Source organism: Meriones unguiculatus, chromosome 3 (assembly GCF_030254825.1).
Source record: "Meriones unguiculatus strain TT.TT164.6M chromosome 3, Bangor_MerUng_6.1, whole genome shotgun sequence".
NCBI classification, from domain to species: domain Eukaryota; kingdom Metazoa; phylum Chordata; class Mammalia; order Rodentia; family Muridae; genus Meriones; species Meriones unguiculatus.
The window spans coordinates 146432653-146455337 of NC_083351.1; the positions used below are offsets into that span (position 1 = coordinate 146432653).

Sequence of the window (22685 nt, forward strand, 5' to 3'; positions counted from 1 at the left end):
TTGTATCCCCCCATAAGCCCCACCCTCCTCCCCTCACGATCCCACCCTCCCACCCCCTTCTTCACACATGCCTTTCCCCAAGTATCTACTGTCCTGGAAATACACAAGTATTAGTTACTTTTACATTGGTGTGATCAAAACACTGGGCAGAAATGGTATGGGAGGTAAAATGCTTATTTTTAGCTCATGGTTCCAGAGCTGAACAAAACTGAAGAGATGTCTGGGTCACGTGATAAGAATACTGGTTGTGATTATTCTTCATAGGACCCAGAACCCTGACTACTGTCTGCAAAAGATGTTGCTGACACCTGTAGGCTCAAGTCTTTATGGAGGTTGATGGTGCTTGCGTATCTCTCAGGCTCATCTACTTCATTGCTTCCCATGATCAGCAGGGACAGAGCCACTTGGCCACTCTCTAAACTCCATCAGATCCTGAGGATATGTATAAACTCCAGAGGAAATGTGTAAACTCTAATCAAAGCAAAACAAAACTATCTGAGTCTGGCTACTCAATAAATGATGGTGAATTCAAAGGCAATTCTAAGACAGAAAGTGAAAAATTCTAGTTCCCCAACTTTCTAAGGTAATAAAATTTCCATGTTTGCAGGGTTGGCCTCACATTTGTTATAGCTGGAAAGTATCCATTAAATCGTTTGAAGACACACACATTATATATTTTTTTAATTTACTAACATAATAGTTTATCAAAAATTCTATAAAAAAGTGTGGACTCTGCAAGTCATAATGAATTTGGTTTTGTATAAACTGAGTCTGAAGTGTCTATGGGAGTATCTATTGGAAGTCTATTTGGAAGCTACTTTATGATAAGACATAGGCACCAACAATTTTAGGCACCAACAGTTTTAGCCAACAGTTTTTGTAATAGTGGAGTAGCCCAGGTATAGTATGAAACTAATAATTATGGAAATCTTCACAGGAATCTGACAAATGAAGATGAAAAAAGACAAGTCTGCGATACAAAAGAGTATGTTTGGTGTAATTAAATATAAAAGCTATAGCATAGACCTTTAAACCAAAATGTATTTTTAAATTGTAATTAAAACTTAATCTTGAGGAAATGAAGCGTTTGTTATAACATTCAAATTGTATAAGATAGCAATATGTGTGTGTGTGAATTAAAGTGGATCACATTTTTTTCCTCTGAACTTTCATATAATTTTTCATATTTTTCCCCTCAAACTCTAGGTAATACCTTCATGTCTCCGGGCAATTGACCAGCCAAGGGCTGGCTGGATGGGATTTCTATCATACTTAACTTTATGGTCCATGGAGACAACACAGAGCTAGTGCCCAACAAATAACTACAGACAGACAAACGCTCCATAGAATGTTAAACCAAACGCTCTGGAATTGAAATCTCATAGAAGTTGGAAGTTCACACAGGCTTCAGAAGGGGTTTTTACAGCTTAACATAATTATAAACAGTGTTCTAAGTCTTGTCAACTCAAGCATCTGAGGTAAATGATGCAGAGCAGAGAGATAAAGGCATAATACATGCTAACACAAAAGCACAAGGGATGGTTTGCGTCAAGTATGGACAGATAGAAAGCTTTGGGTTTGGAAAATTCATCACCATACTCATTTCAATTACAACTATGTGAAAAGGCTTATTCTCCAAAGACACAAGTAACAGCAAACAGATCTCCACTGATGAGGCTTTTCACTCTCTGTACAAAACTGTACAAAACCAAATCCCTTAGTCAGCAAATTGAATGATTCAGGCCAAAAATTATACACAGTATCAAGTTTCTTTCGGAACCACATAATAAAGCAGATTGCTCAGTTTGGGTTGGATTTTCACTTGTTCCTGGAGGATCACTTCCTTGCCTTGAGTTTGAGCAGGATTGTTTTCTTTTGGTGGTGGTGTTTTGTTTGTTTGTTTGTTTGTTTGTTTATTTTAGTGTTGATATCAATGTGCTACTGCACATGATTTTTCACTGTAGTAGATCAAGCATATTGGGCTTTTCTTCCTAAAGGGGAAGTGATAATGGATCTGGAGAGAAAAAGTTTTAGCCACAAACTTTTACAGCATGACTAATCTGGCTCTTATTTGCTGTAACAATCTGCTGTGGGATCATAACCTTTAGAGGTACATGTTACATAGGGGATATATCAGGATTTTCTTAGGAGAATGGTTGGAGGATAATCCCAGAAATGATTAATAATAACAATAATAGAAAGGGTAACATAGACACTGGTTCCATTACCTTTGACAAAGAACCATCTCTGCTCATCAAATTAAGTTTGCTGCTTCTGGTGGAAAGTTCTCTGCTTCCCAGAGAAAGCATTGAAAGACGGAGTAAGGAAGAAGAGAACAGAGAAGCATTTCCTTCTCTCCCAGGAGGCTGTCTAGGTCTTCACCAGAAGCCAAATGAGTATTTAACAACAAGCATGCAAAAATTAATTAGCAATTCACTTGTTCATAGTTCGATGCTTACACTGACCATGTCTGAATCTCCTAACTGTACTTTTAACCTGCGTAGTTTGGTTTAACATGTGGGAGAGGGCCAACAACTGGACATGGCCATTTAGATTTATCACTGGTACCCAGTGAAACACATAAGGGAAGATGTTCATGCTTCGTGGCTATAGTAACTTTGCAAGTACTCCTAAGACCTAAAGAGACAGAAGACCCAACTAAGCACCAACAGATTAAGTTCTTCTGTATCAAGTAGCCTTCATCAGAACACAGACCATAGCAATCAGACAAAACATTTGGGCTGTCTGCAAACTTGTATAATAGCAAAGTAGCATCTCTGTCCTAGAATCTCTGACTGAAATTTGGGCTAATTAAATTACCAACATGGGCAACATATACAGAAAAAATATATAAATCATTGATATTAAATCAATAGAGAGATGTTGCAGAAATCCTAAAATATTATTTATATTTTATCCCTGTTAGAAATTTTTAGTTATTGACCAATTGTTAGATACCATATTTAATGCATTAATAAGCAGACATTTGACTATTTGATGGATGTTTTATATTTCTAACATATTAGTGACTATTTTAAATATAATTCTTATTATTTAACTCTGTGTAAATGTACTTTAGTAGCAAAATATTACTCTGGAAAGGCATTTGCCCTCCCCAGATTGCTAAAGAAGTCCTTGGCATAAGAACATTAAGAATTATGCCATGGAGCATCCGTGCTCCTTCTGGACATGACACAGAGAGCTGGGAGCTGGGACCCAATGCAGCTTTCCTCATCCTGAAGAACTGTCATCTAATACACAACACTGTTCACACAAAGAAATTTTTTTTACAGGCACACACATAATTAGATATAAACCCCCGGATATTATAGAAGAAATATAAGCAAAATTGACAGAATTTAAATTACTTAACAATTAGCTAATATGTTCATGGTTCTGCTAAAATAACCTGAGTACAAAGCTGGTCGCTGTAACATAAGTGACATACTCAGGAAGCTTCTACCATGCTGATCTTGACCGAGTGAGTGTGTGGCCATTTTTCTCTATCTGAGCTGCTATAGAAGCAACCTTCAGAAACATGTTTGGTCTTCAACAAAGCAGAAAATCAAGTGTGTGCTTCATTCCTTTCTTATAGCTCTTGAATAAGTAAGCTATAAAAATATAGCTAAGTAGTGATATAATCATGTATAGAAACTCAAATTAGCACCAAAACTCCATAGTGGTGGCTGTTATTAGTTGTTTTGCCAGGTAATCTAGAAGAGACTTAAATTATTTTATAACTCTTTAAAGAAAAACATACAATCAAGATTTACATAGAATTCTTAGATAATTCAAATACACCTCAAGCCCCAGAACTAAGAAAATGACTAAGAGTAACTTGGTGTGATGGTGGTGGTGGATTTGGTGGTGGTGATGGTGGTGGTGACAATGAGAACAGTGGGAGGCTTCAATACCCACTCTTGGTAGTGGATAAAACAACTAAACAGGTAACGATTAAGAAAGTAGAGAAGTAATAACACATTTCTACTTCCCTTATAACCCAAAGAAAATTGGAAGCACGTGTCTGTACCACAGCTTGAACACAAACAGACACAGTTGTATAACTCATGGCTGCTAAAAAGATGGGCACAAGTCAGGTATAAGTATTGGAGAGATGGACAGATAAAATGTTACATGTCCATTTGACGGAATATTACTTAGCACTAAGAAGAGGATGAAGTCATCATATCTGACATGAATTCACCCAGAAAGCATCCTAAAGAAAAGAAGCCTGTGTCGTCTGATGCCCTTCCACATATGTCTAACGTTTTAACTTTGAGACACCACGTTGTCATCTACAAAGCACACACTGAGTTCCAAAAAAACATTTCATTAATGTCCTAAATCCACTTTGAGTTTTGAGGAACATTTGTAGCTATCTTTGGCCAGATGCAGGCCATGAGCCTCAGGCTAAACACGTCTGCAAGTTTCAAAATGAGCAAACCCATGGAGACATAATTAGATTAGTTTAGGCTAGGGATTTTATACAAAGGTAATATAGAACAATAGATACAGCATTTTTTTTTTTGCAGCCAAAGAAAGTTAAATTAAGCAGTAATAATAATTGCACAACTTAATAAATACATTTAAAACTGCTGAACTGTACAGATTGAAAAGATAAGGCTTAACATGTTGATGACATCTTAGGAAACAGTTATTTGCTTTACTAATTTGTTCTTTGAGAGTGTGATACTTGCATAGAATGCATTCTGGTCACAGATCTCTCCCCTCCCTCTCTCACTCATCTTCTACCCCTAACCTTCCTCCCACTGAGCTCCCATCCTGCTTTCATATCCTTTTGTTTCAGTTTTTCTTTTTAAAAGGTTATTCTTAAGACGTGAATGAATGAAAAGGAAGACGCCCTTTTCTCTGAAATAGGACATCTAAGGACTGGCCACCGGAGATCTGAATAGATAACAGAACAGGTGAAGTTCTCAGAACATCAAACCACTCCGACACTTGACCAGAGCACCGTCTTCCCCAGTCTGACTCACTCATCTGATTCCCCTACCTCTTCCTGGCCAGTTTTTCCCTTTCTTTCAACATGTGTTTAAGTATTTATAATATAAATTGAAACCCAGATATAGCACAAAACCTAGAAAAATCTCTTGCTGAAACACCACATTAAAGTTTATGGTGGCTCACTTCCTTCTCTACGTTGCCCTTGGAGTTCACAGCAAGGGGAAGGAAACCCCAGAGGGATATAGCCTGCCACAGGAAGCCACCCCACATGCAGAAAGGCTGGTGTGGTACAGTGTGGTACAGTTATGCGGTGTATTCTAGACAACACTTTAGAAGTGCAGAATTCCCAGCCTTTGCATGACATGAGGGTCCTCCAGGAGGAAGTCTCTCTAAGCAAGACTGTTTCTAACTACATTTGAACGAGAGCTGGCCAAGACATCCGGGTAGACTGTCTGGCCATGGTATTTTAGGACTAAGGTAGACTTCAATAGCTTTTACATATGCCAGGAAATTTAAAAACGCTCAGTTGGAGAATATTAACGAAACAAGGAAAATGAAAGAGAAAACAGTTTTTCTGCAAGAGGCTAATATTTAAAAAGACAGTAAATGATACTTTAAAGTTGGTTAAGTGAAATCAAGTGTGATCAGATGCCACTAACAAAAATGACAAGTCATATGTTAAAATTTTTCAGTGACTACGCTACACCTCTTGATTCAAGGAATCGCTTTTGTATCAGAATAGCATGGCTATCCCTCAAGAAAACAGAAAAGCCAAAACCAGACGACTCCCTCTCGTCTTCCAGAGCCTAAGATGTGTGCAGCAATGTCCTGAGCACTGTAAAAGAGGTCATAAAATTCTATCAAAAAAATAAAAAGGCAGTGAGAGAAGTCCCAGGAGTCCTGAGACTAGAGACACAGCTTCATAGCCACCAACAACTAAGCAAATGCCATGGGATGTGCCGATTTGATCACACATCTTAAACACTGACATTTAAGCTGAGGCATGTATCCCATGACTCTCAAGCACACGAACAACACAGATGAGCAAATTGTTAGAGGCCTCTGACAATTGTGATTTCTCCCAGATTTCATCTACATGTCCAAATAAGTTGATATCCATCCCAAGGAAGAGATAAAAAAACAGAAAAACAGGGTTCTATCAAAATTCCAAACTGAACAACAGCAAACACTGTGTGCGTGTGTGTGTGTGTGTGTGTGTGTGTGTGTGTGTGTGTGCTTATTCTCCAGGATATGAACTTGTCAAACTTATTCGAATCTCAATGAATGACTGAACTTTGAAACTACAGACAAATCCTCTTAGAGGAAGCAAATAGCAGTTGCTGTAATTGCAACCACATTAACTGGGCTGTTTTTATGTAAACGGCTTCTTCACTTCTGGTGGAAAGCCCTGTCCTTGAGAGTAATGAAGTGCTTGAGCAAAATATGAAGCCCTGAAATTGAACTCCTGAGGAAAATAATTTCACCGTGCCATAATTCTGCCTTGCAATATTGCCGCCAGGTCATAAGCCTGCCTGCACCTGGATCACCGGTGAACACTGACTGTAAGAGATGGCTAATACCTGTAGGTATGCTGTGAAATAGAGAAATATAAACATGCTGCCCTTTGTGAACTGGAGAAATAAAATAACTCTGCTTTTTCTCCATCACTAGCAAATCTGTACTGTGACAGCGCCAAGTCAACTTCGGTTTTTCCTCTCTTAGTTCAGAATGAAAATAAATACTCTGGCTGGGACTAAGATGTGATCCCCTTTTCTAGGTGTCACGAATGAGAGAGGAAACAATGTGACCATGGATGGATGAGTTTTATATCATTTCTAATGACATAATTTTGCTAAGGGGAGTTTAAAAATAAAAAAGAGGCAGGATAACTTCACAGAAGGTCTTCATAGTGTGTGTGTGTGTGTGTGTGTGTGTGTGTGCATTTTTTGTAGCAGAATGTCTTTACACACAAACCCACCCCACTTCTGGAAGTGAGATAATCTTACTGAAGGTCTGGGGCTGTCTAGGGATGGAGTCACATTCCATAGTATGATGTCTCCTTATTCTGTCTTTTTTCTCTGGCCCATCTCTTTTTCTAGAAACACTAACTCCTCCCTTGCTTGGAGTTCACCCAGCAGGAGTTTGGCACTTTCCATTTTCCTGAAGGTGAGATCGTTTTCAGTCTCCAAGATGTCAAGTAACTGTCACCACTAATAAAAGAAGGAAGCAAGAGACAAAGAACACAAGCACTAGAGAGCAATCATAGATGTCCTCTGAAAGGCTCCACCCAGCAGGGGATTGAAACAGAGGTAGAGACCTACAGCCAAATGCTGGGCAGAGTGCAGGGAGTCTTATGGAATAAGGGGGAGATAGAAGGACTTAGAGGGAACAGGAGGTCCACAAGGAGACCAACAAAGCCAAAAAAATCCAGGCCCAGAGGTCCTGCAGAGACTAATGCATCAACCAAGGCCATGCATGGAGAGGACCTAAACCACCTGCTCAGATGTAGCCCATGGGCATCTCAGCCTCCATGTGTAAGGGGAGCAGGGCCTGTCTCTGACATGAACTTGCTTGCACTCTTTGATCACTTTCCCCAGCAGGGCCATCTTGCCAGGCCACAGAAGAAGAAGCTCCAGGCAGTCCTGATGAGACTTGATAAGCTAGGGTCAGATAGTAGGGGAGGAGGACTCTTCCTTTCAGTGGACTAGGGGAAGAGAATAAAGGGGAAGAGGGTGGAAGAGTGGGGCCAGGAGTAGATGAGAGAGGGGGTTACAATCAGGATATAAAGTAAATAAATTTTAATAAAATAATAAACAAATAAAAGACTGCAAGCACACCTCAAAAGCATATGGGGTGAGTTTTAATAATGCTCTCCTCTTTCTGTGTGGATGGGAAATCCCTCTAGCACGGACCTGAGAACACAGCAAGTGACTTCGCTTGCTAACTTAATAAATAACTTAAGCTCCAAACGGAGTAAGCAACTTTTACAAAGGGCTATAGCTCAGAAACGTTGAATCGTTCTATTTCATGCTCCGTCCCAGTCTTGCCTGCAGAGCATTGCATGCTGGCATTTCAGACTTAAAGGACAGACATCCGCTAGGTTATCAGAATGAAGCGCTCTCACCAGGTGGCCCGTGTGACCTCAGAGCGTCAGTTGTCACTGACACAAAGGCATTCCTGGTCAGCACCTTCACACTTACTTGTATTCCTGTGACTCTGGTCCCCGGAGAGAGGAGGAGCTCTTGGCGTCCAGGCTGGAGTGGATTGGCTGGGGGATGTAGAAGGTGCCTCTGAGCTCTCATTATAAACTGTGTTTACGTGGAGAACACCAGGCACTTCAACTTCACCGTCGGTGACCAAAGGTTCACTGCCGTTTGATCTAAAGTAAACCTTTTTTAGTGTTCCTGAAAGACAAAACACACATATATATATATACATATATATATATATATTTAAACATTTCTCAAAGTATTTATTCTTAAAAGAAAGAAGTAGACATCAAGAAAATGTTAGTGTTATTCACTTGCCATCCTAGGCAAACACAAAAAACAAGACAAAAGCTTTAGAGCCACCATCTTCATGGGGACAGTGGCAAGTGAGAGTTTTTACTATCACATTTTTTCTCAACCTCCCTAATGCTGTGACCCTTTAACACAGTTCCTCATGTTGTGGTGACCCCAACCATAAAATTACTTTTGTTGCTACTTCATAACGTAACTTGGCTACTGTTAGGAATGGTAATGTAAATATTTTTTGAGACAGAAGTTTGTTAAAAAGGGTTACGACCCACAAGTTGAGAACTGTCAGACAGCCTTCAAGGAAACCATTGTTTTCTGCAGCACTTCATATTTACAGCTGTTTCTGGAACACAAAGACTTTGGGACAATTCTACCCCAGCTGACATGCACCAGGAATAAAAGACGATGAGCCCTATAGCATTCTTGTACCGCTGTCTCAGTTTCTCCGTGTCACTTATCATTATGACCCAGGACACATGCCCCACACGGCTCTATACAGTACCTACTGCCTAAATATCGTGAGACGTGCTTGCTTCCTGCCTTATATTTCTCCAGAGTTTGATTAAATCTTGTGATAAATAAAAATAACCAGACTCAAATATTTACCACAAAATATTATAGAAGGCAAAAAGAATTAAACCAGTATTTTAGCACAAAATAAATGGAGAAGATATATTACTTTTGTCTTTAACAAAAACAATCTATAAGTATGAAGTAAGAAAGGCTCAATGAACTTGGATTATTGACTATTATTGATTATTATGGCCACATTCACAAGACAGAGACCCAAATGTAAGATTATTGATAACTCCTTTGTTTGTTTTCAGGCAGGATTTTTAAGACCTTGAAAGAGATTTCGTAGTTTTAACAGAATCAAAACAGATAGTAGACTGCTCTCTGTAAGCACGGCACTGCAGTCAAGCCCAGCAATGAAAGCAAATGAATGTGATATTGACCTATCCTGAGAAACACCCAAGGGAGATTTCTTTATATTCAAAAGCCATTTGCAGTGAATTGATTTTCACTTTTCTAAATATTCCCATGGACCATTAAACACAAAAGAAATGTAAATGTGATGTTTACTATCAGTCTATGAAAAAAAAAAGTTTTCTCTGCATGAGGAAAACATTAACTCCAAAATCAAAATAGCAAAGCAGCTGTCTCTTGCTAACTAATGTCAACAATTTCATCTGCCAAAGGTTTCTAAATAAGACACTGGACAGAAAAACAAGCCGCATGATGCAGGTAACACACTCTTCCACCAGGAGCGGCTGTGAGGAAAGGTCAGGCACACGCAGAGAAGCGAGGCAGCCGCTCCACTGTCTTCAATCTTCAAATGATTCAAAATCTATCCCAGATCAAAAGAAATGTGCATGTAGGCGTCATTGTTACATACAGTGCATTGCAAAAGCCCAATAATCACATGTTTTGCGGTCTGTGAATGTGACGAGTTAATAATCTGGGTTTATTGACTTTATTATTTTGTATATTTTGCCATTACTTGCAATTTTGTTTCTGTGTTAATTACTCCCTTCTTTGCTTATTTCTGCATAGTTTTTGTTTGTTTATTTTTCAGATAACATATTTCTGGCAATGTGACTGTGTAACTAAGATCCACTGAGCTGATTCTTACCATGCTAACTCTGAGTAGGCAGCCAGCTTCATCAACATACTTCCAGAAAATGCCCGTTCCTTACGTCTCCACCTCAAATTAATCCTACACAAATCAAGGCCTTGCCACATGAAATGCTTCAGCAGTTGTCCTTAATGTTTTTGTAATCACTAGTCTTATTAATAATCTTGCTTATATTTTTAAACTCACCGTGGTGGCATCTGCTTGGCCTAAGGAGACGTTGGAAACAATAACATTTGTAGAAAATACTAATTTAGAGACCATGTTTCTTTAAAATTAACAAGCAGTTTCCTAGTCCTTAGCTCTGTGTGGCAAAGCAATTTGTCAGAAAACAGAGAAAGATAATGTTTGACAGTTGCTGAAGTTGACGTTATTGGAGGATATTTAGGAAAGAAGGAAGGTGGGGGGTGTAGAGAAAGCAGAGGAGGGAAAAGAAGAGGAGAGATGGAGCAGAAAGTGGGTGTTGGGCGGGAGAATTCAAGGATGCACTTTTGAAAGATGGAACTTCCTAGAAAATTGTTTGCAGGCATCTCTGGAAACTGACAACCTCCCAACATAGCCGATCCTCACCCATTAAACATTCTCCTGAAAACATAAAAATGAGAAGCCAGCAGTAATAAATGAATTCAGCCAGTAGCACGAGGAGGAGTACAAAGAGCTTGAGCACTAGGGGCCCCGGGTAGAGTTCAATCTAAAGTCACCTGTCATGGTCTCCCTTCCAGTCTTCAGGGTGCTGCTGTTCACAGCAGTGTCCGCAGCCTGGACACCTTATTTTAAAATCCCATCCTGGCCGCTTTCCACCCCGTAGTAAGGCAAACTGTTTCAAGTACTATGAAATTAGGAAAAGAGAAGCAGTACAAAGTTAGAGGCTCACTGCAGAGACCTCACCAGTCAATGCTTACTGTGTAAACACTGAAAAACAGCTCTTAGCTCATAGTAATTTCAAAATAGCTGTTAGTCATATTATTGCTACAATAATAGCAAACAAAAAAGTGGGGTTTTTTTCTTAGTACTACCAATATATTTTTAAATTTCAATTTTCTTTTACCATAGCATGTATGCCAGCATCACAAAAGGGCTGGTGAAGCACTTAACACACTTTTGGATTGAGGGAAGCATGGCTCTTTCAAGCTAGACGATCAGTAGACAGTACATCACATCGAGGATGTATGGCTTGAGAGTGTCTGGGCTCTAAAATAAGAACAGTTTAGCTAGGTCTAAGAACCAACCTGTGTATCAAATGATAGCAAGCCTTTAGCGTGTGTGGAAAAGCACAGAAGTCAGCACGATAACATTTCCTCCAGAATGTTTAAATCCCAGTTCTCTGAACCTGTGGCTCTGCGATTTTGTTTTTCTTGCACTTAGATGCACTGTAGACACAATTCAACTAAGGATCTTAAGTTGGAACATTATCCTGACACATACTCACAAGGGTCCTTCAAGGCAAAAGCGTCAGTCGTAAAATACAGGAAAGGCTCACTGAGATACTGTTTCTAGAAATAAGAAAAGGTAATCAAATGGATTACTCCTCTAGAACTTCCAGAAAGAACTTTGCCCAGTAGGTTTGTTTTGGATTTCTGACCTTCCTAGCTGTAAGATAACAGAGGAGTGCTGGAAGCTACCAAGGGTGTGATCATTTGTCATAGCCACACCAAGGAACTACTGCAGGCTGCTAAGTGCCTTCACTATAAACATCAGAGAGTCCAACAAGGCTATGAAAAAAGCAAAACCATTAAGCACTCCTCACAGAGTATTAGAGAGAAAGCAACTGAAGTTTATGATAGTTAACTCACCCAAGAGCAAGCATACATATAATACACACTGAGATATTCTGAGATATTTAGATAGATAGATAGATAGATAGATAGATAGATAGATAGATAGATAATCATTGTATGTTTGCAGAATCTGCCTTTGATGTTGTGATTATATCTTTGAGTCTTTGTCTGTGCATAGCACATTTACTTCACATTTTCCACATGCCAGGAACTGCATAATTATTCTCTCCTAAAACAGATGACTTAGTAACGTGTTCCTGCCATCAAGATGTGCACAGATTCTTGAAGTGAAGCGAGCATGAAATCTAAAAAACACAAACTGTGCGCTTTGAGAACGGTACGCACAGGATGGTCTGCTGGCTACAACTGAGGAAACAGTCTTCACTCCATTTGAGAAAGTCAGAAAGCATTTCTTAGGGGAAGAAACATCCTTGGAAATCTTCAAGGAGGATTACAGATGTTCCAGGTGGGAGCAAGCTATTTGCAGTGAATAAGAGGGGTGGTAATAGGGGTCAAGGCATTTTTCTAGACAGAACAAAAGACATGGAAAACCTTGCAGCAATGAAGCACAGAAAAAGGCTGGGAGGCAGCAGAGGTCAGACATGAAGGTTTGCATGCGTGGGACTCAGAAAGCACCCATGATCATGGTAAGTGTGCCTGTCCCTCTGTGCTGTTCACCGGATGCTTCATCCTGTTCCATTCTAGTAATAAACACGGAGCTCTTGCAGTCTCTGGTCTCCTGGGTACAGTCTTCCAACAAGTTCAAAGACACAAGCAAAACTAAGCAGAGGCATTTAATTGCCACTATGACAGCCTCCAGACCTTTTATACAACAGCCACAAAGTTTAGGTAGACAGCTGTTCCATCCGTGCAGATCTGGAAGCCCTGAATGGTACACACTTCCCCCACCAACATCCCACAAATCACCTGTGGAGTGAGTGAGAAATTAGCCTGGTGCTGTTATTGTTGTTGATGATGATGATGTTACATAGCTGTAATCTAACCAGTCCTGGCTGATAAAAAAGAAAATGAGGAATGCAAACTCAACCTGTAGAGGTTTATTTTGCTGTAATTGGTTTGCATATAATTAGTATGAAATGCCTGGCAATTTTTAAAGGGAAAGGGTCAAGCTGAAGCAATGTAAGGAGCTCCTGTGGAATGCCTTGTCATGCACCCCACAAATTGCTCCCTTCATCATGCTCCCAGAGCACATCTGCATACACTTTAGAGTAGGCACCTATGTGGAATTGTTCATCCCAAGACCCAGAAGAACACCCAGAATCAGCCCCGGCCTCCACTGTAACTGTGTTGGATGTACAAATGATAAATGGAGTGATGGGAGTGGATGACGTTGCCAAGGAAGAGATGAGTGTAAAGTGAGAAAGGAGTTTAAGACACCTTGACATTCAGTGGACAAACAGAGAAAGATGAGCTTAAGGGAACAAAATGCAGAGAGAAGACACGGGCCCCTTGTTTCAAAGTCTGGTTAAAATAACTATAAGTTCCAGATGCAGCGCATTAGATAAAAGGGCTTTGGTAGCTGTGATAAGAAAGACCGACTGGTCTAGTTGGAAGGAAAGAGGAAGATCTATTGCACAGAGGAGAGGATGGATAGGTACCGGGATCTCCCAGGAGTTTCGCTGGAGTGGAGCCTGAGAGCACAGCCTGCAGGTCAGGGTCCCTTGGAGGGTGGCTGTTTGGACTGCGCTTTGAATACAAACCCTTTGATCATCATTTCAGGAAGCCTGAGGCATAGATCTAACTACAGCCTGAGGAATTTATAAAGACATATACTTGTGTTTGAAAACTCTCTGTTGATGAATCTGTACCAGAAAGCTAATGTTATGAAAATAATCTGAAGATTTATATAAGCAATAAGAAATGAGAAGGTCATGGCAGATCATCAGCAACCTGATGTTTTCTGGTTTAAATAAGAACTTGGAGAGTGTTTCATTGAAAATAGGGCTCAGAATCCAACATTATAAATTAACAAGTTCAGAGTCTTCTGACTCCCAGTTTTCATAAAAAGCTTTAAGCTGTTAAGAAATTTGCTAAGCAAAACAAACAAAAACAAAAACAAACAACCAAAACCTGTGGTTTCCACCTCAGTAGTCTCAAACTCAGCTAGCCCGCTTGAGGGAAGGACCACCACTTTTGAAGGATACTTTTCTTTTGAGTTCAAGAGAAGTAGGTGGAAATATAAATCACATTTCCCACGGTCTCTCTACCACTCTGCTTTTTCATTCTTCTTCAGGTCACAAATGAAAAGTCTAACGAGCTAAGTCTAGAGCTTTCATATCACAAAGAAATCTAGAAAGGTAACCTCAGACCCCACTTTATAAAACTACAGATAAAACAAGAATGATTACTTTTAGGCAGTGATGAGTTTAAGGCTTTTTATATAAGTCTTCAACAGCCTGGGAAGGAAACATTCAGTAGTCTTCCAGGGAGACTTTTAGAAACATAACTGGTATGAACAAGAGTTTAAAAGTCAGTTCCAGCCGGACCCCACAACGATTAGGATTCCATGACACATACTCAACCCATGTAACCCCAGTCTCAACACAGAACCAAACACATCTGTTAAAAGTCCAAACCAAACAGCTGGAGTGGGCTTTAGCGACAATCAGTGCTCTAGCATATGGTCTAGGTACCCTCCAATCTTCAGCCACACAGAAGTAAAGGGGGGAAATGCTTGTAATCAAGACATCAATGCCAAGATAAACAGAAACAAGCCCCATTGCAAGTCCTTCTAAGTGTTTTAAAACTTATTTTGGTGTGATTTTTTTTAAAGTGCTCAGTTCTATTCTTTTTCCATGTGGATACACAGGTATCCTAACACCTCATCTTTCAGAGACCATATTATGCTCGCTGTACATTCTCAGTTCCTTTGCTGAAGGTCAAGTGAGCACACATATGTGGGAGAAAGGGAGCTGTGTCTGGGCCCATTTTTGCCCTATGGGTCACCGTGTCTGTTGTAATGCCAATGCCCATGTGGTTTTGACAACTCTGCCTTTAAAATCCATTTTTTTAAGTCAAGTGTGATGGCTTCTAACTTTGGTCTTCTTGCTCAAGACTGCTCTAGTTATATATGGATGATTGCTGAGCTTCCATATGAATTTTAGGATTTATTTTTCTTGAAAGTACTTAGTTTTATTGGGTTGCATTTTTCCTTCTAGTATCTTCTGTAACATCAGATTTGTGTGTAGGTAGGATTTATTTATTTTTCCTACTGGAATTTGGCTAGTTACTGAATCAAAGCTATCAAGTTCTTCGGTAGTGCAGTCCCTTTAACAGTAATAATCTGTGAACTCAATGGACACAGAACATCTTCTGCTTCTTCCGTGTATTCCAGTTGATTTCTTCAGAATACATGGGGCTCATGTGTTCGATCCCCCTTGCTCAAGTTTGTTTCTAATGATTTATTAGTGTTTTACGTGTTGTGGGCATCAATGTGACACCAAAGCTCAATCAATAAATGCAAAAATAGTCTAATGGTACTAACTAGTCTAACTGTATAAAGCAAGGAGGTTTGTGCACAACAAGCAGAACAGAAAGACGATGGAAAGTGTATCTGATAAAAGGTCAATGACTAAAATATATAAGGAATTCATGTAACTCAACAGCAATAAAACAGCCCGAGCTCTAAAAATGAACGAAAAGTAGACCTTCTCCAGTGAAGAAAACAACAATAAAAATTATCACCAGCTGTTCAATGGCATTAATATTCAGAAAAACAAACAAACAGACCCTCACTGAGATATCACCTTACTGCTCTCAAGATGGCTGTTAGATCGTTCTATCTTCTGAATGTTCCCTCATGGATGAAAAGGAAGCTCTTGAGACAGAATATTATAAGACCCACAAGGCCCCTCCCTATGGTTATAGAGACAGTAAACATTTGCTGGAGAAGAGGAGATCAGTAGGGCCACCTTTCTAAAACAACATTGCCTAATCTTCATTTTACATCCACATCTTGGGGTCCATATGGACAACCCAAGCTTCTGAGAAGCTTCAAGATACAAACCTAACCTTCACTTTGGCCGTTCCTGTTAAGGGCTGTGTGGGATGCTGCATGCCACTGCCCCTCCATAGCCTGCTGCTCAAACACATTACAAAGTTCTACTCTCCTCTCCAGAAGTCTGTTTACCGTGCAGGCAGGAGCCCTGTGAGAATGTGAAAGGCTGGAGACAGACAGCGCAACGTGAACCCCAGGATCTGAGAACAGTCCTTGTGGACACACGAGCAACAGTCGGAGTTGGGACAGCATGGGGTTATCTTCCCCAACAGTTAGAACTTCCCTAAAGCAAGCAGGATTTAATGGGAGTTTGTCAGCAAAGGTATGCAGCGGCTGAGATGCTTGTTACAACAGCATGAATCTCAGTTATAAAATACGAAATGTTTATGGGGCAAGATATTGCTTCACTATGAAATCGTGCTGTGCAGAACGTAGAAAAATGCTTCCGAAGACGCGTCATGAGATTCCTACTTTGTGAAAGTTTCCAGTGTTACAAGCAGGATGTGATTTAGGGCTGGATGCTAATTAAGAGCCCTCACAATGCCACAAATGAATGTGCAAAATTATACTGCTGGTGTATGCCTAAGAGAAATGAAAAAGTTTGCACACACAGAAACTTATACATGTATATGACCCAGGATAACAGATAATTTATAGAGGTCAAAAGCTGAGAGCAATCCAAAAATGGTGGGTGATGTTAAGACAACACGGCAAGTGCATGTATGCACTCACAGCAGTTGTGACAGTATGCACAAGACCTGTGCAAGTTCAAGTCATACCAAATCTCAGCATTGGCAGGGGAGGTGGGCATGAGGTCCCATCCCCAGCTAAGGAGCTGCTAGCAACTGATGGCTGCTGTGAGAGGGGCAATGGGCTTTCTTTAAGGTTACAGGCCCCGGCAAGTCAAGCAAGCTTCAGTGGAAAGCCACAGGTCTAAGAATGAAAAGAAAACACAAACAGGACTTGGTGGGAAGTTTTAAAAAAAAATAAAAAGGAGAAAAATGTTGATGGGTAGGGAAAATAGAGTGGATCTGAGAGGACTTTATACAATCTATTTCGATCAATAGAGTGATTGAAATAGATTGTATAAAATTCCCCAAAAACAAATTACAATGAAATAAAAGAAAAACAACAAAACACCAAAGTGCCGCTTCGGTAGCACCCTCTCCTGCCCTCTCTTCTGCAGTTACTAAGCACGGGGGCTCTTAACCACCAGATTAACTTTATATGAGCACGGGACCTTGAGAATGAAAGGAAGTGCTCTTCTGTGTGTGTGAGCCATTCATAGTCTGGTGAGAATGTGGGTTTTAACAGTGATGGAACTGTGACCAAGGGAAGCTCCTAGGAGACAGATGTTCCCAGAGATGAAAAGTATGAATGTGGACAAAAGTCAAACACAGCAGCCACAGAGGGGCTCTGGAGAAAGGAGGGTGGGGCAGGGCTGCTGGGCGTTGGTCTTGGAAGAGGACAGCAGAGACAAGGCTCAGTGTTGTTGACTGGCCGCAGCTGACCCCTGATGTCCCACTAGTCTCCATCTATGCTCCTTGACAAGGCCCCTCTTCTGTCTTCCTCCTACTTGGTAACTCTCTGACCACATGTTTGTTTCATCTCCCTCAGCATTTGAGCAGCTCAGGAGTTCCCAGATCCCTTCCTTTCTTCTCTGCCTCCATCTTTCTGCTATCTCTTCTTGTCCATTTTTTCTTTATCTGACCTTTGACTTTGGCTTTTAATTAACGTGTTTTCTCTTCAAATGTCACAGTCCCCCCGATTTTTCAGTTATGCCTGATATCCCCTCATCCTTCAGGGTAGCCAGGCTCCATCTCAGCATCTCTGCTGTTGCCTCTGCTTTGTTCCTGGGGCAGAGGGGTGAAGGTAAATTCGAAAGACAACCATAATGTAAATATTATATGGAGTTTTAATTTCTCGTTATATTTTCCCCAAGAAAATGCCATGTTGGGGTTCTTATATTCTTCTATTTCTTGGCCAAGACCAAATTTACAGAAGACATATACACAGATGCTGTGACCTTACTGAACTTCGTTGTCTCATGACACTCCTAACGTACAAACTGATCTTCCAGTGAGTTTCCACTGGCTTGCATCATTCTACTCCTCCTGAAAAACCTGTCAGCCCAAGCTAGAAAGCTACAGATCAGTCTTTACTTCTTTTCCTCTGTTACCATAAAATCCAACCCATCTTGATTTCTGCTTATTTTAATGTATCCAAGACCTCACTTCAAACTTGAGTCAATCTTAATTTAAGTCACAGCCACAGCCATAAGCAAGTCTACCTTCCTTTACTTCTTTCTGCCATTGTTTGCAGCTATAAGAATGGTCAGATTTCTTCTTCCTTGGGAAGATCCTCCAGCTGTAACCCACTGCCCAAACAAGGAGTGTCAAACATTCTCACAGCAAACAAACACAACCCTTCCTCCACATCCACACATCCAACTACCCCCAAATGGACACTATTGAGGGCAAGAAGAAAGTGCATCTGCTCTGACCATCTACAGACCTTATTTTCTTCTGATTATTTCCTAAGCAGTAGAGCAACTACTAACATTACATTCATGTTTCATTAGGTATCATGAGTGATCTAAATGTCATTTTAAGTAGCCAGAGAGTGTACATAGGTTGTGTACAAACACTCCATTGTCTCATATAAGGCATGTAGGCTAATATGGGTTTTGGTATCCTAGGAAGACCTTGGAACATATCCTCTGTGGATAGCATGATCCTATATATATATATAAATGGGCATTTGATATTTACTAGAACCAACTTTCCCTGTCAATTCTAAATGTATGGCTTTCCTAAGCCAATTTATGAAAAAAATAATGGTTTGCTTTAATAAAATTACAATTTTTAAATCTTTAGTGCTGGAATTTGATCATCACTAACTTGCTATTTGTTTCCTGTTTCATTTGATCGCATGCATCCTTTACAAAGCCTGATTTACCATGAAATTTGCAGGCAAATGGTGGGATCTAGAAAAGATCATCCTGAGTGAGGTATCCCAGAAGCAGAAGACACACATGGTATATACTCACTTATAAGTGGATATTAGACATATAATATAGGAAAATCATGCTAAAATCTGTACACCTAAGGAAGCTAAGTAAGGAGGACCCTGGGTAAGATGCTCAATCTACATTCAGAAAGACAAATGAGATGGACATCAGAAGAGGGAGAAAACAGGGAACAGGACAGGAACCCATCACAAAGGGCCTCTGAAAGACTCTACCTAGCAGGGTTATCAAAACATATGCTGAGACTCATAGCCAAACTTTGGGCAGAGTGCAGGGAATCTTATGAAAGAAGGGGGAGACAGAAAGACCTGGAGGGAACAGGAGCTCCACAAAGGGTGCAACAGAACCAAAAATCTGGGCACAGGGGTCTTTTGTGAGAGAGATACTCCAACCAAGGACCATGCATGGAGATAACTTAGAACCCCTTCACAGATGTAGCCCAAGGCAGCTCAGTATCCAAGAGGGTTCCCCAATAATAGGACCAGGGACCATCTCTGACATGAACTCATGGGATGGCTCCTGGATCACCTCACCCTGAGGGGGGAGCAGTCTTATCAGTCCACAGAGGAAGACAAAGAAACCAGACCTGATGAGACCTGATATACTATGGTCAGATGGAAGGGGAGGAAGACCTCCCCTATCATTGGACTGGGAGAGGAGCATAGGAGAAGAAGAGAAAGGGAGGGTGGGATTGAGAGGGATAGGAGAGACAGTACAGCTGGGATACAAAGTGAATAAACTGTAATTAATAAAATAAAATAATCCAATGCTATAAAAAAAAGAATGCCTTCATCAGAAGAAAAAAAAAGCCTGATTTACAACATTAGTGGACAGCAATTATCACAGGCTGTTGGTTTTTCCAAGAGACTGCCTTTTTAACTTCATCTGCTGTTCATTAAACCGTGATGGGAATATGTAAATAAATAGCACAGATTACTTGGTTGCTGGAGTCTACCTGGTTAAAATCTGATGTGTAACGCTTTGAGTGTGTCTCAAAAAGCTTGATTTTCAAAGACAAAGAAAAGGCTGGTTTGGTGTAGCTTTTAATCTCCCCCTCCCAATACTCTGAAAACCAATGACTGACATACTTAAGCCCTGACCCTCACTGTGACAGACACGATCCACTGGCATGTGCACTGCGTTCGTAGAGCTGCATTTTCCAGTGTTGCCCACGGTTTACTCGGTTTCTGATGTCTACCTTTGTAGTCAGGGAGTTATTTGGCTCCTGCCCTTGCTGCTGCCCTCATCCTGGATTACTGCTCAACTCACTGAAAAGGCTCGGATGCTAATCAACCCCCTATGTTATACTGTGTCAAAGCACTCTCTATACATCTCTGTCTCCAGCTTGTGTGTCCTGTGTGACATTCTTTCCTTGCAGCTGTGAGCACCTACGAAAAATGACTAGTCTAGTCAGTACTCAGTTTTCATGGTAATTGTTTTCTTTGTAAGCATCGTTGGCATTAAGAGCAAAAGCAGGTCATATGGTTGCATGGCTGAAACTCCAGGTTTTCCCAAGGAAAACCAAAGACCACATTCTCACTGATTTGACCTAACAAGTTGGGGTGGAGTACAAGCTGCCTTCTAAACCACGTGAATGGTAATTATGACTTCCTTTAGTAACGGCATCACCCACCCACGAAGGACAGCAGGATGGCCAGCAGCACGATGAGGGCGCAGATGCAGGGGATGAGCACCAGCAGGAAGAAGCGCAGCAAATTGGCCGTCACCAGCTTCCGAGGACAGCCCTCGCCCACGCTGCTGTCGGCTCTCAAGACCTGATGGAAGAGGGAGAAACGAAACATGGCTTTAGAATCACGCAGCAGCTCGGGGGCTGGTATGAAGCTTTACATTACAGCTATCCTTTCAGGGAGGCGCTGTTCCTAAGAGGCTTGATACTGTGTACTTGAGGGCATGAATAATGTGGTCCAAAAACAGTAATGAGCGATTGAATGACTGCAAGCACAAATAAGACCTTCTCTTCCCCATCCTCTTTCTTCTCTTCTTCTTCTTCACTTTTGTCCTCACACTCTTCCTTTTCTCCTTCCTTCTCTTCCTTCCTCTTCTCCTTCCCCCCCCCATCCTAAGCAGTCTATCAACTTTCCTTGTTACTTTTTTGTTACTTACTCTGAATTTTTTTCATTAGATTAACTTTTAATGATATATCAGCTTGCTTGTTTATTAGTTTGTTTGCTTTAAAGAAGCACTTATCAGTTTGGCAATATTCCAAATGCCATGAATTACCATGGCATCACCCTTCCTCAGCCAGATGTGAACAAAGCCAGGGCTGTCTGACAGTAATAAAATACTGGTGAGTAGGTACAGACAGGACATTAACTGGGCTTCATTCTTGTTTGTCTCAGTTCCAAACCACGTCTGCACGCACACACATCTGGGTAAAATGAGTTTCCAGGCCTTCACAATTCTACAGGGTTAAGTATTACTAATCACGCATCTACTAGAAGTCCAACAGGGAGAGACCATCATGGGTGTCAGTGAAACAGAGCTGGGCCAGCTCTGCTGCTCCCCTCCCCCATTCTCTCACAGCCCATCCATGAGAGCGGGAGACAGACCACAGTGATGACTCAAGAGTTCTTGTCAGCAAATGCTTTACATTGTGTGAAGTTCAAGCTCCTGTCTGGGAATTTGTTTATTACAAATGGCTAGCTGAAGGCAGAAGCTTTCTCAGCAGAAGCCTGAGATGCTGCTAAAAGTGCTTCAGTTATGACAGGCTGCTGTCCTAGTGCCCAGAACAAGGATAGCTCCTAGTTCTTGAGCCCCAGCCTTGCTCTCCTGACAGCTTCGGCACTCGGTCTGCTAACCTCTGCAGGCTTTAGAAACACCATTGTTCAGCCCTGAACTGCCTCTCTTGCTATGTTGTGCAGACCCTGTGGTGTCTGGGTGGTGACCAACCCAAACCCAAAATTAATTTGCTTCTCTTTCCCTACTTCCAAACTAATTGTCTCCTGCTTTTTGTATATTCACAGAAACTCTACTGTTCTAACAACCCCAATACCAACCACTTCCCACCCCCTGAACCGCTGCCACACATGGCCAGTACTCTTCCTCTTTAATATATATGTAACTTTCAATAACAGAACAGCCCTGCCTAAATACTTTTCATTATCAAGACTGCTCCAACAGAATGGTCCTGTAGTAGTGTTAGAACTTCCTGGCTAACCCATGGTCATTCCCAGGACCTGCGAAGGAAATGAGCGGGCATTCAATAGGTTCTTCCGAGGCATACAGTAAGAAGTGTCTGTCACAGAATGCAATGGTGTCTCCAGGAACTTTAAGAATTCTCCAGGAGAGACGCTTTTTGGAAGAACATGTGATGTGAGCTTAGGAAGGGCTTCGTTTATTAGACTCATGCGGCCACTAACCCATTTCCATGGCACCTGGTTCAAGGCACCAGCCAAGGTGAATTTATTTAGTCAGTCTGCAGTTGATTCTGAGGCAGATAGAGGGATGGCATAATAAAACAGGAGGTCTGAGACAGCACCTCAATCACAGCTCTGTCACCGGACAGGGGGAACCCTTTCAGACTTGCAGATGGTGTTCGTCTGATGGGACTTCAGGCCAACAAAGATAGTGACAGAATCAGTTTACTCAATTAGGTATTGAATGCCTGCAATAAGTCTAACGATGATTTCAAACCAATGATCTCTCCAAATCACATACCTCATAGGAGTTACGCTGCCATGAGAACTCAAGGATAGGAATATGGTTTCCTGTGGAAGGCCTATAGAGA

At 41.0% G+C, this 22685-nt stretch overlaps 1 protein-coding gene across 2 annotated transcripts in view; it reads right to left on the minus strand.

The window, feature by feature from the left end:
- The window catches only part of Corin (corin, serine peptidase), a 197164-nt gene that overhangs the window by 152400 nt on the left and 22079 nt on the right, over positions 1-22685 (minus strand). For both annotated transcript variants that reach the window (XM_060380731.1, XM_060380730.1), the window contains exons 2-3: positions 20571-20712; positions 8163-8366 (exon numbers count right to left, since the gene is read on the minus strand). In XM_060380731.1, coding sequence (XP_060236714.1) covers positions 8163-8366; positions 20571-20712 — 346 coding nt within the window. The remainder of the gene's footprint in view (positions 1-8162; positions 8367-20570; positions 20713-22685) is intronic.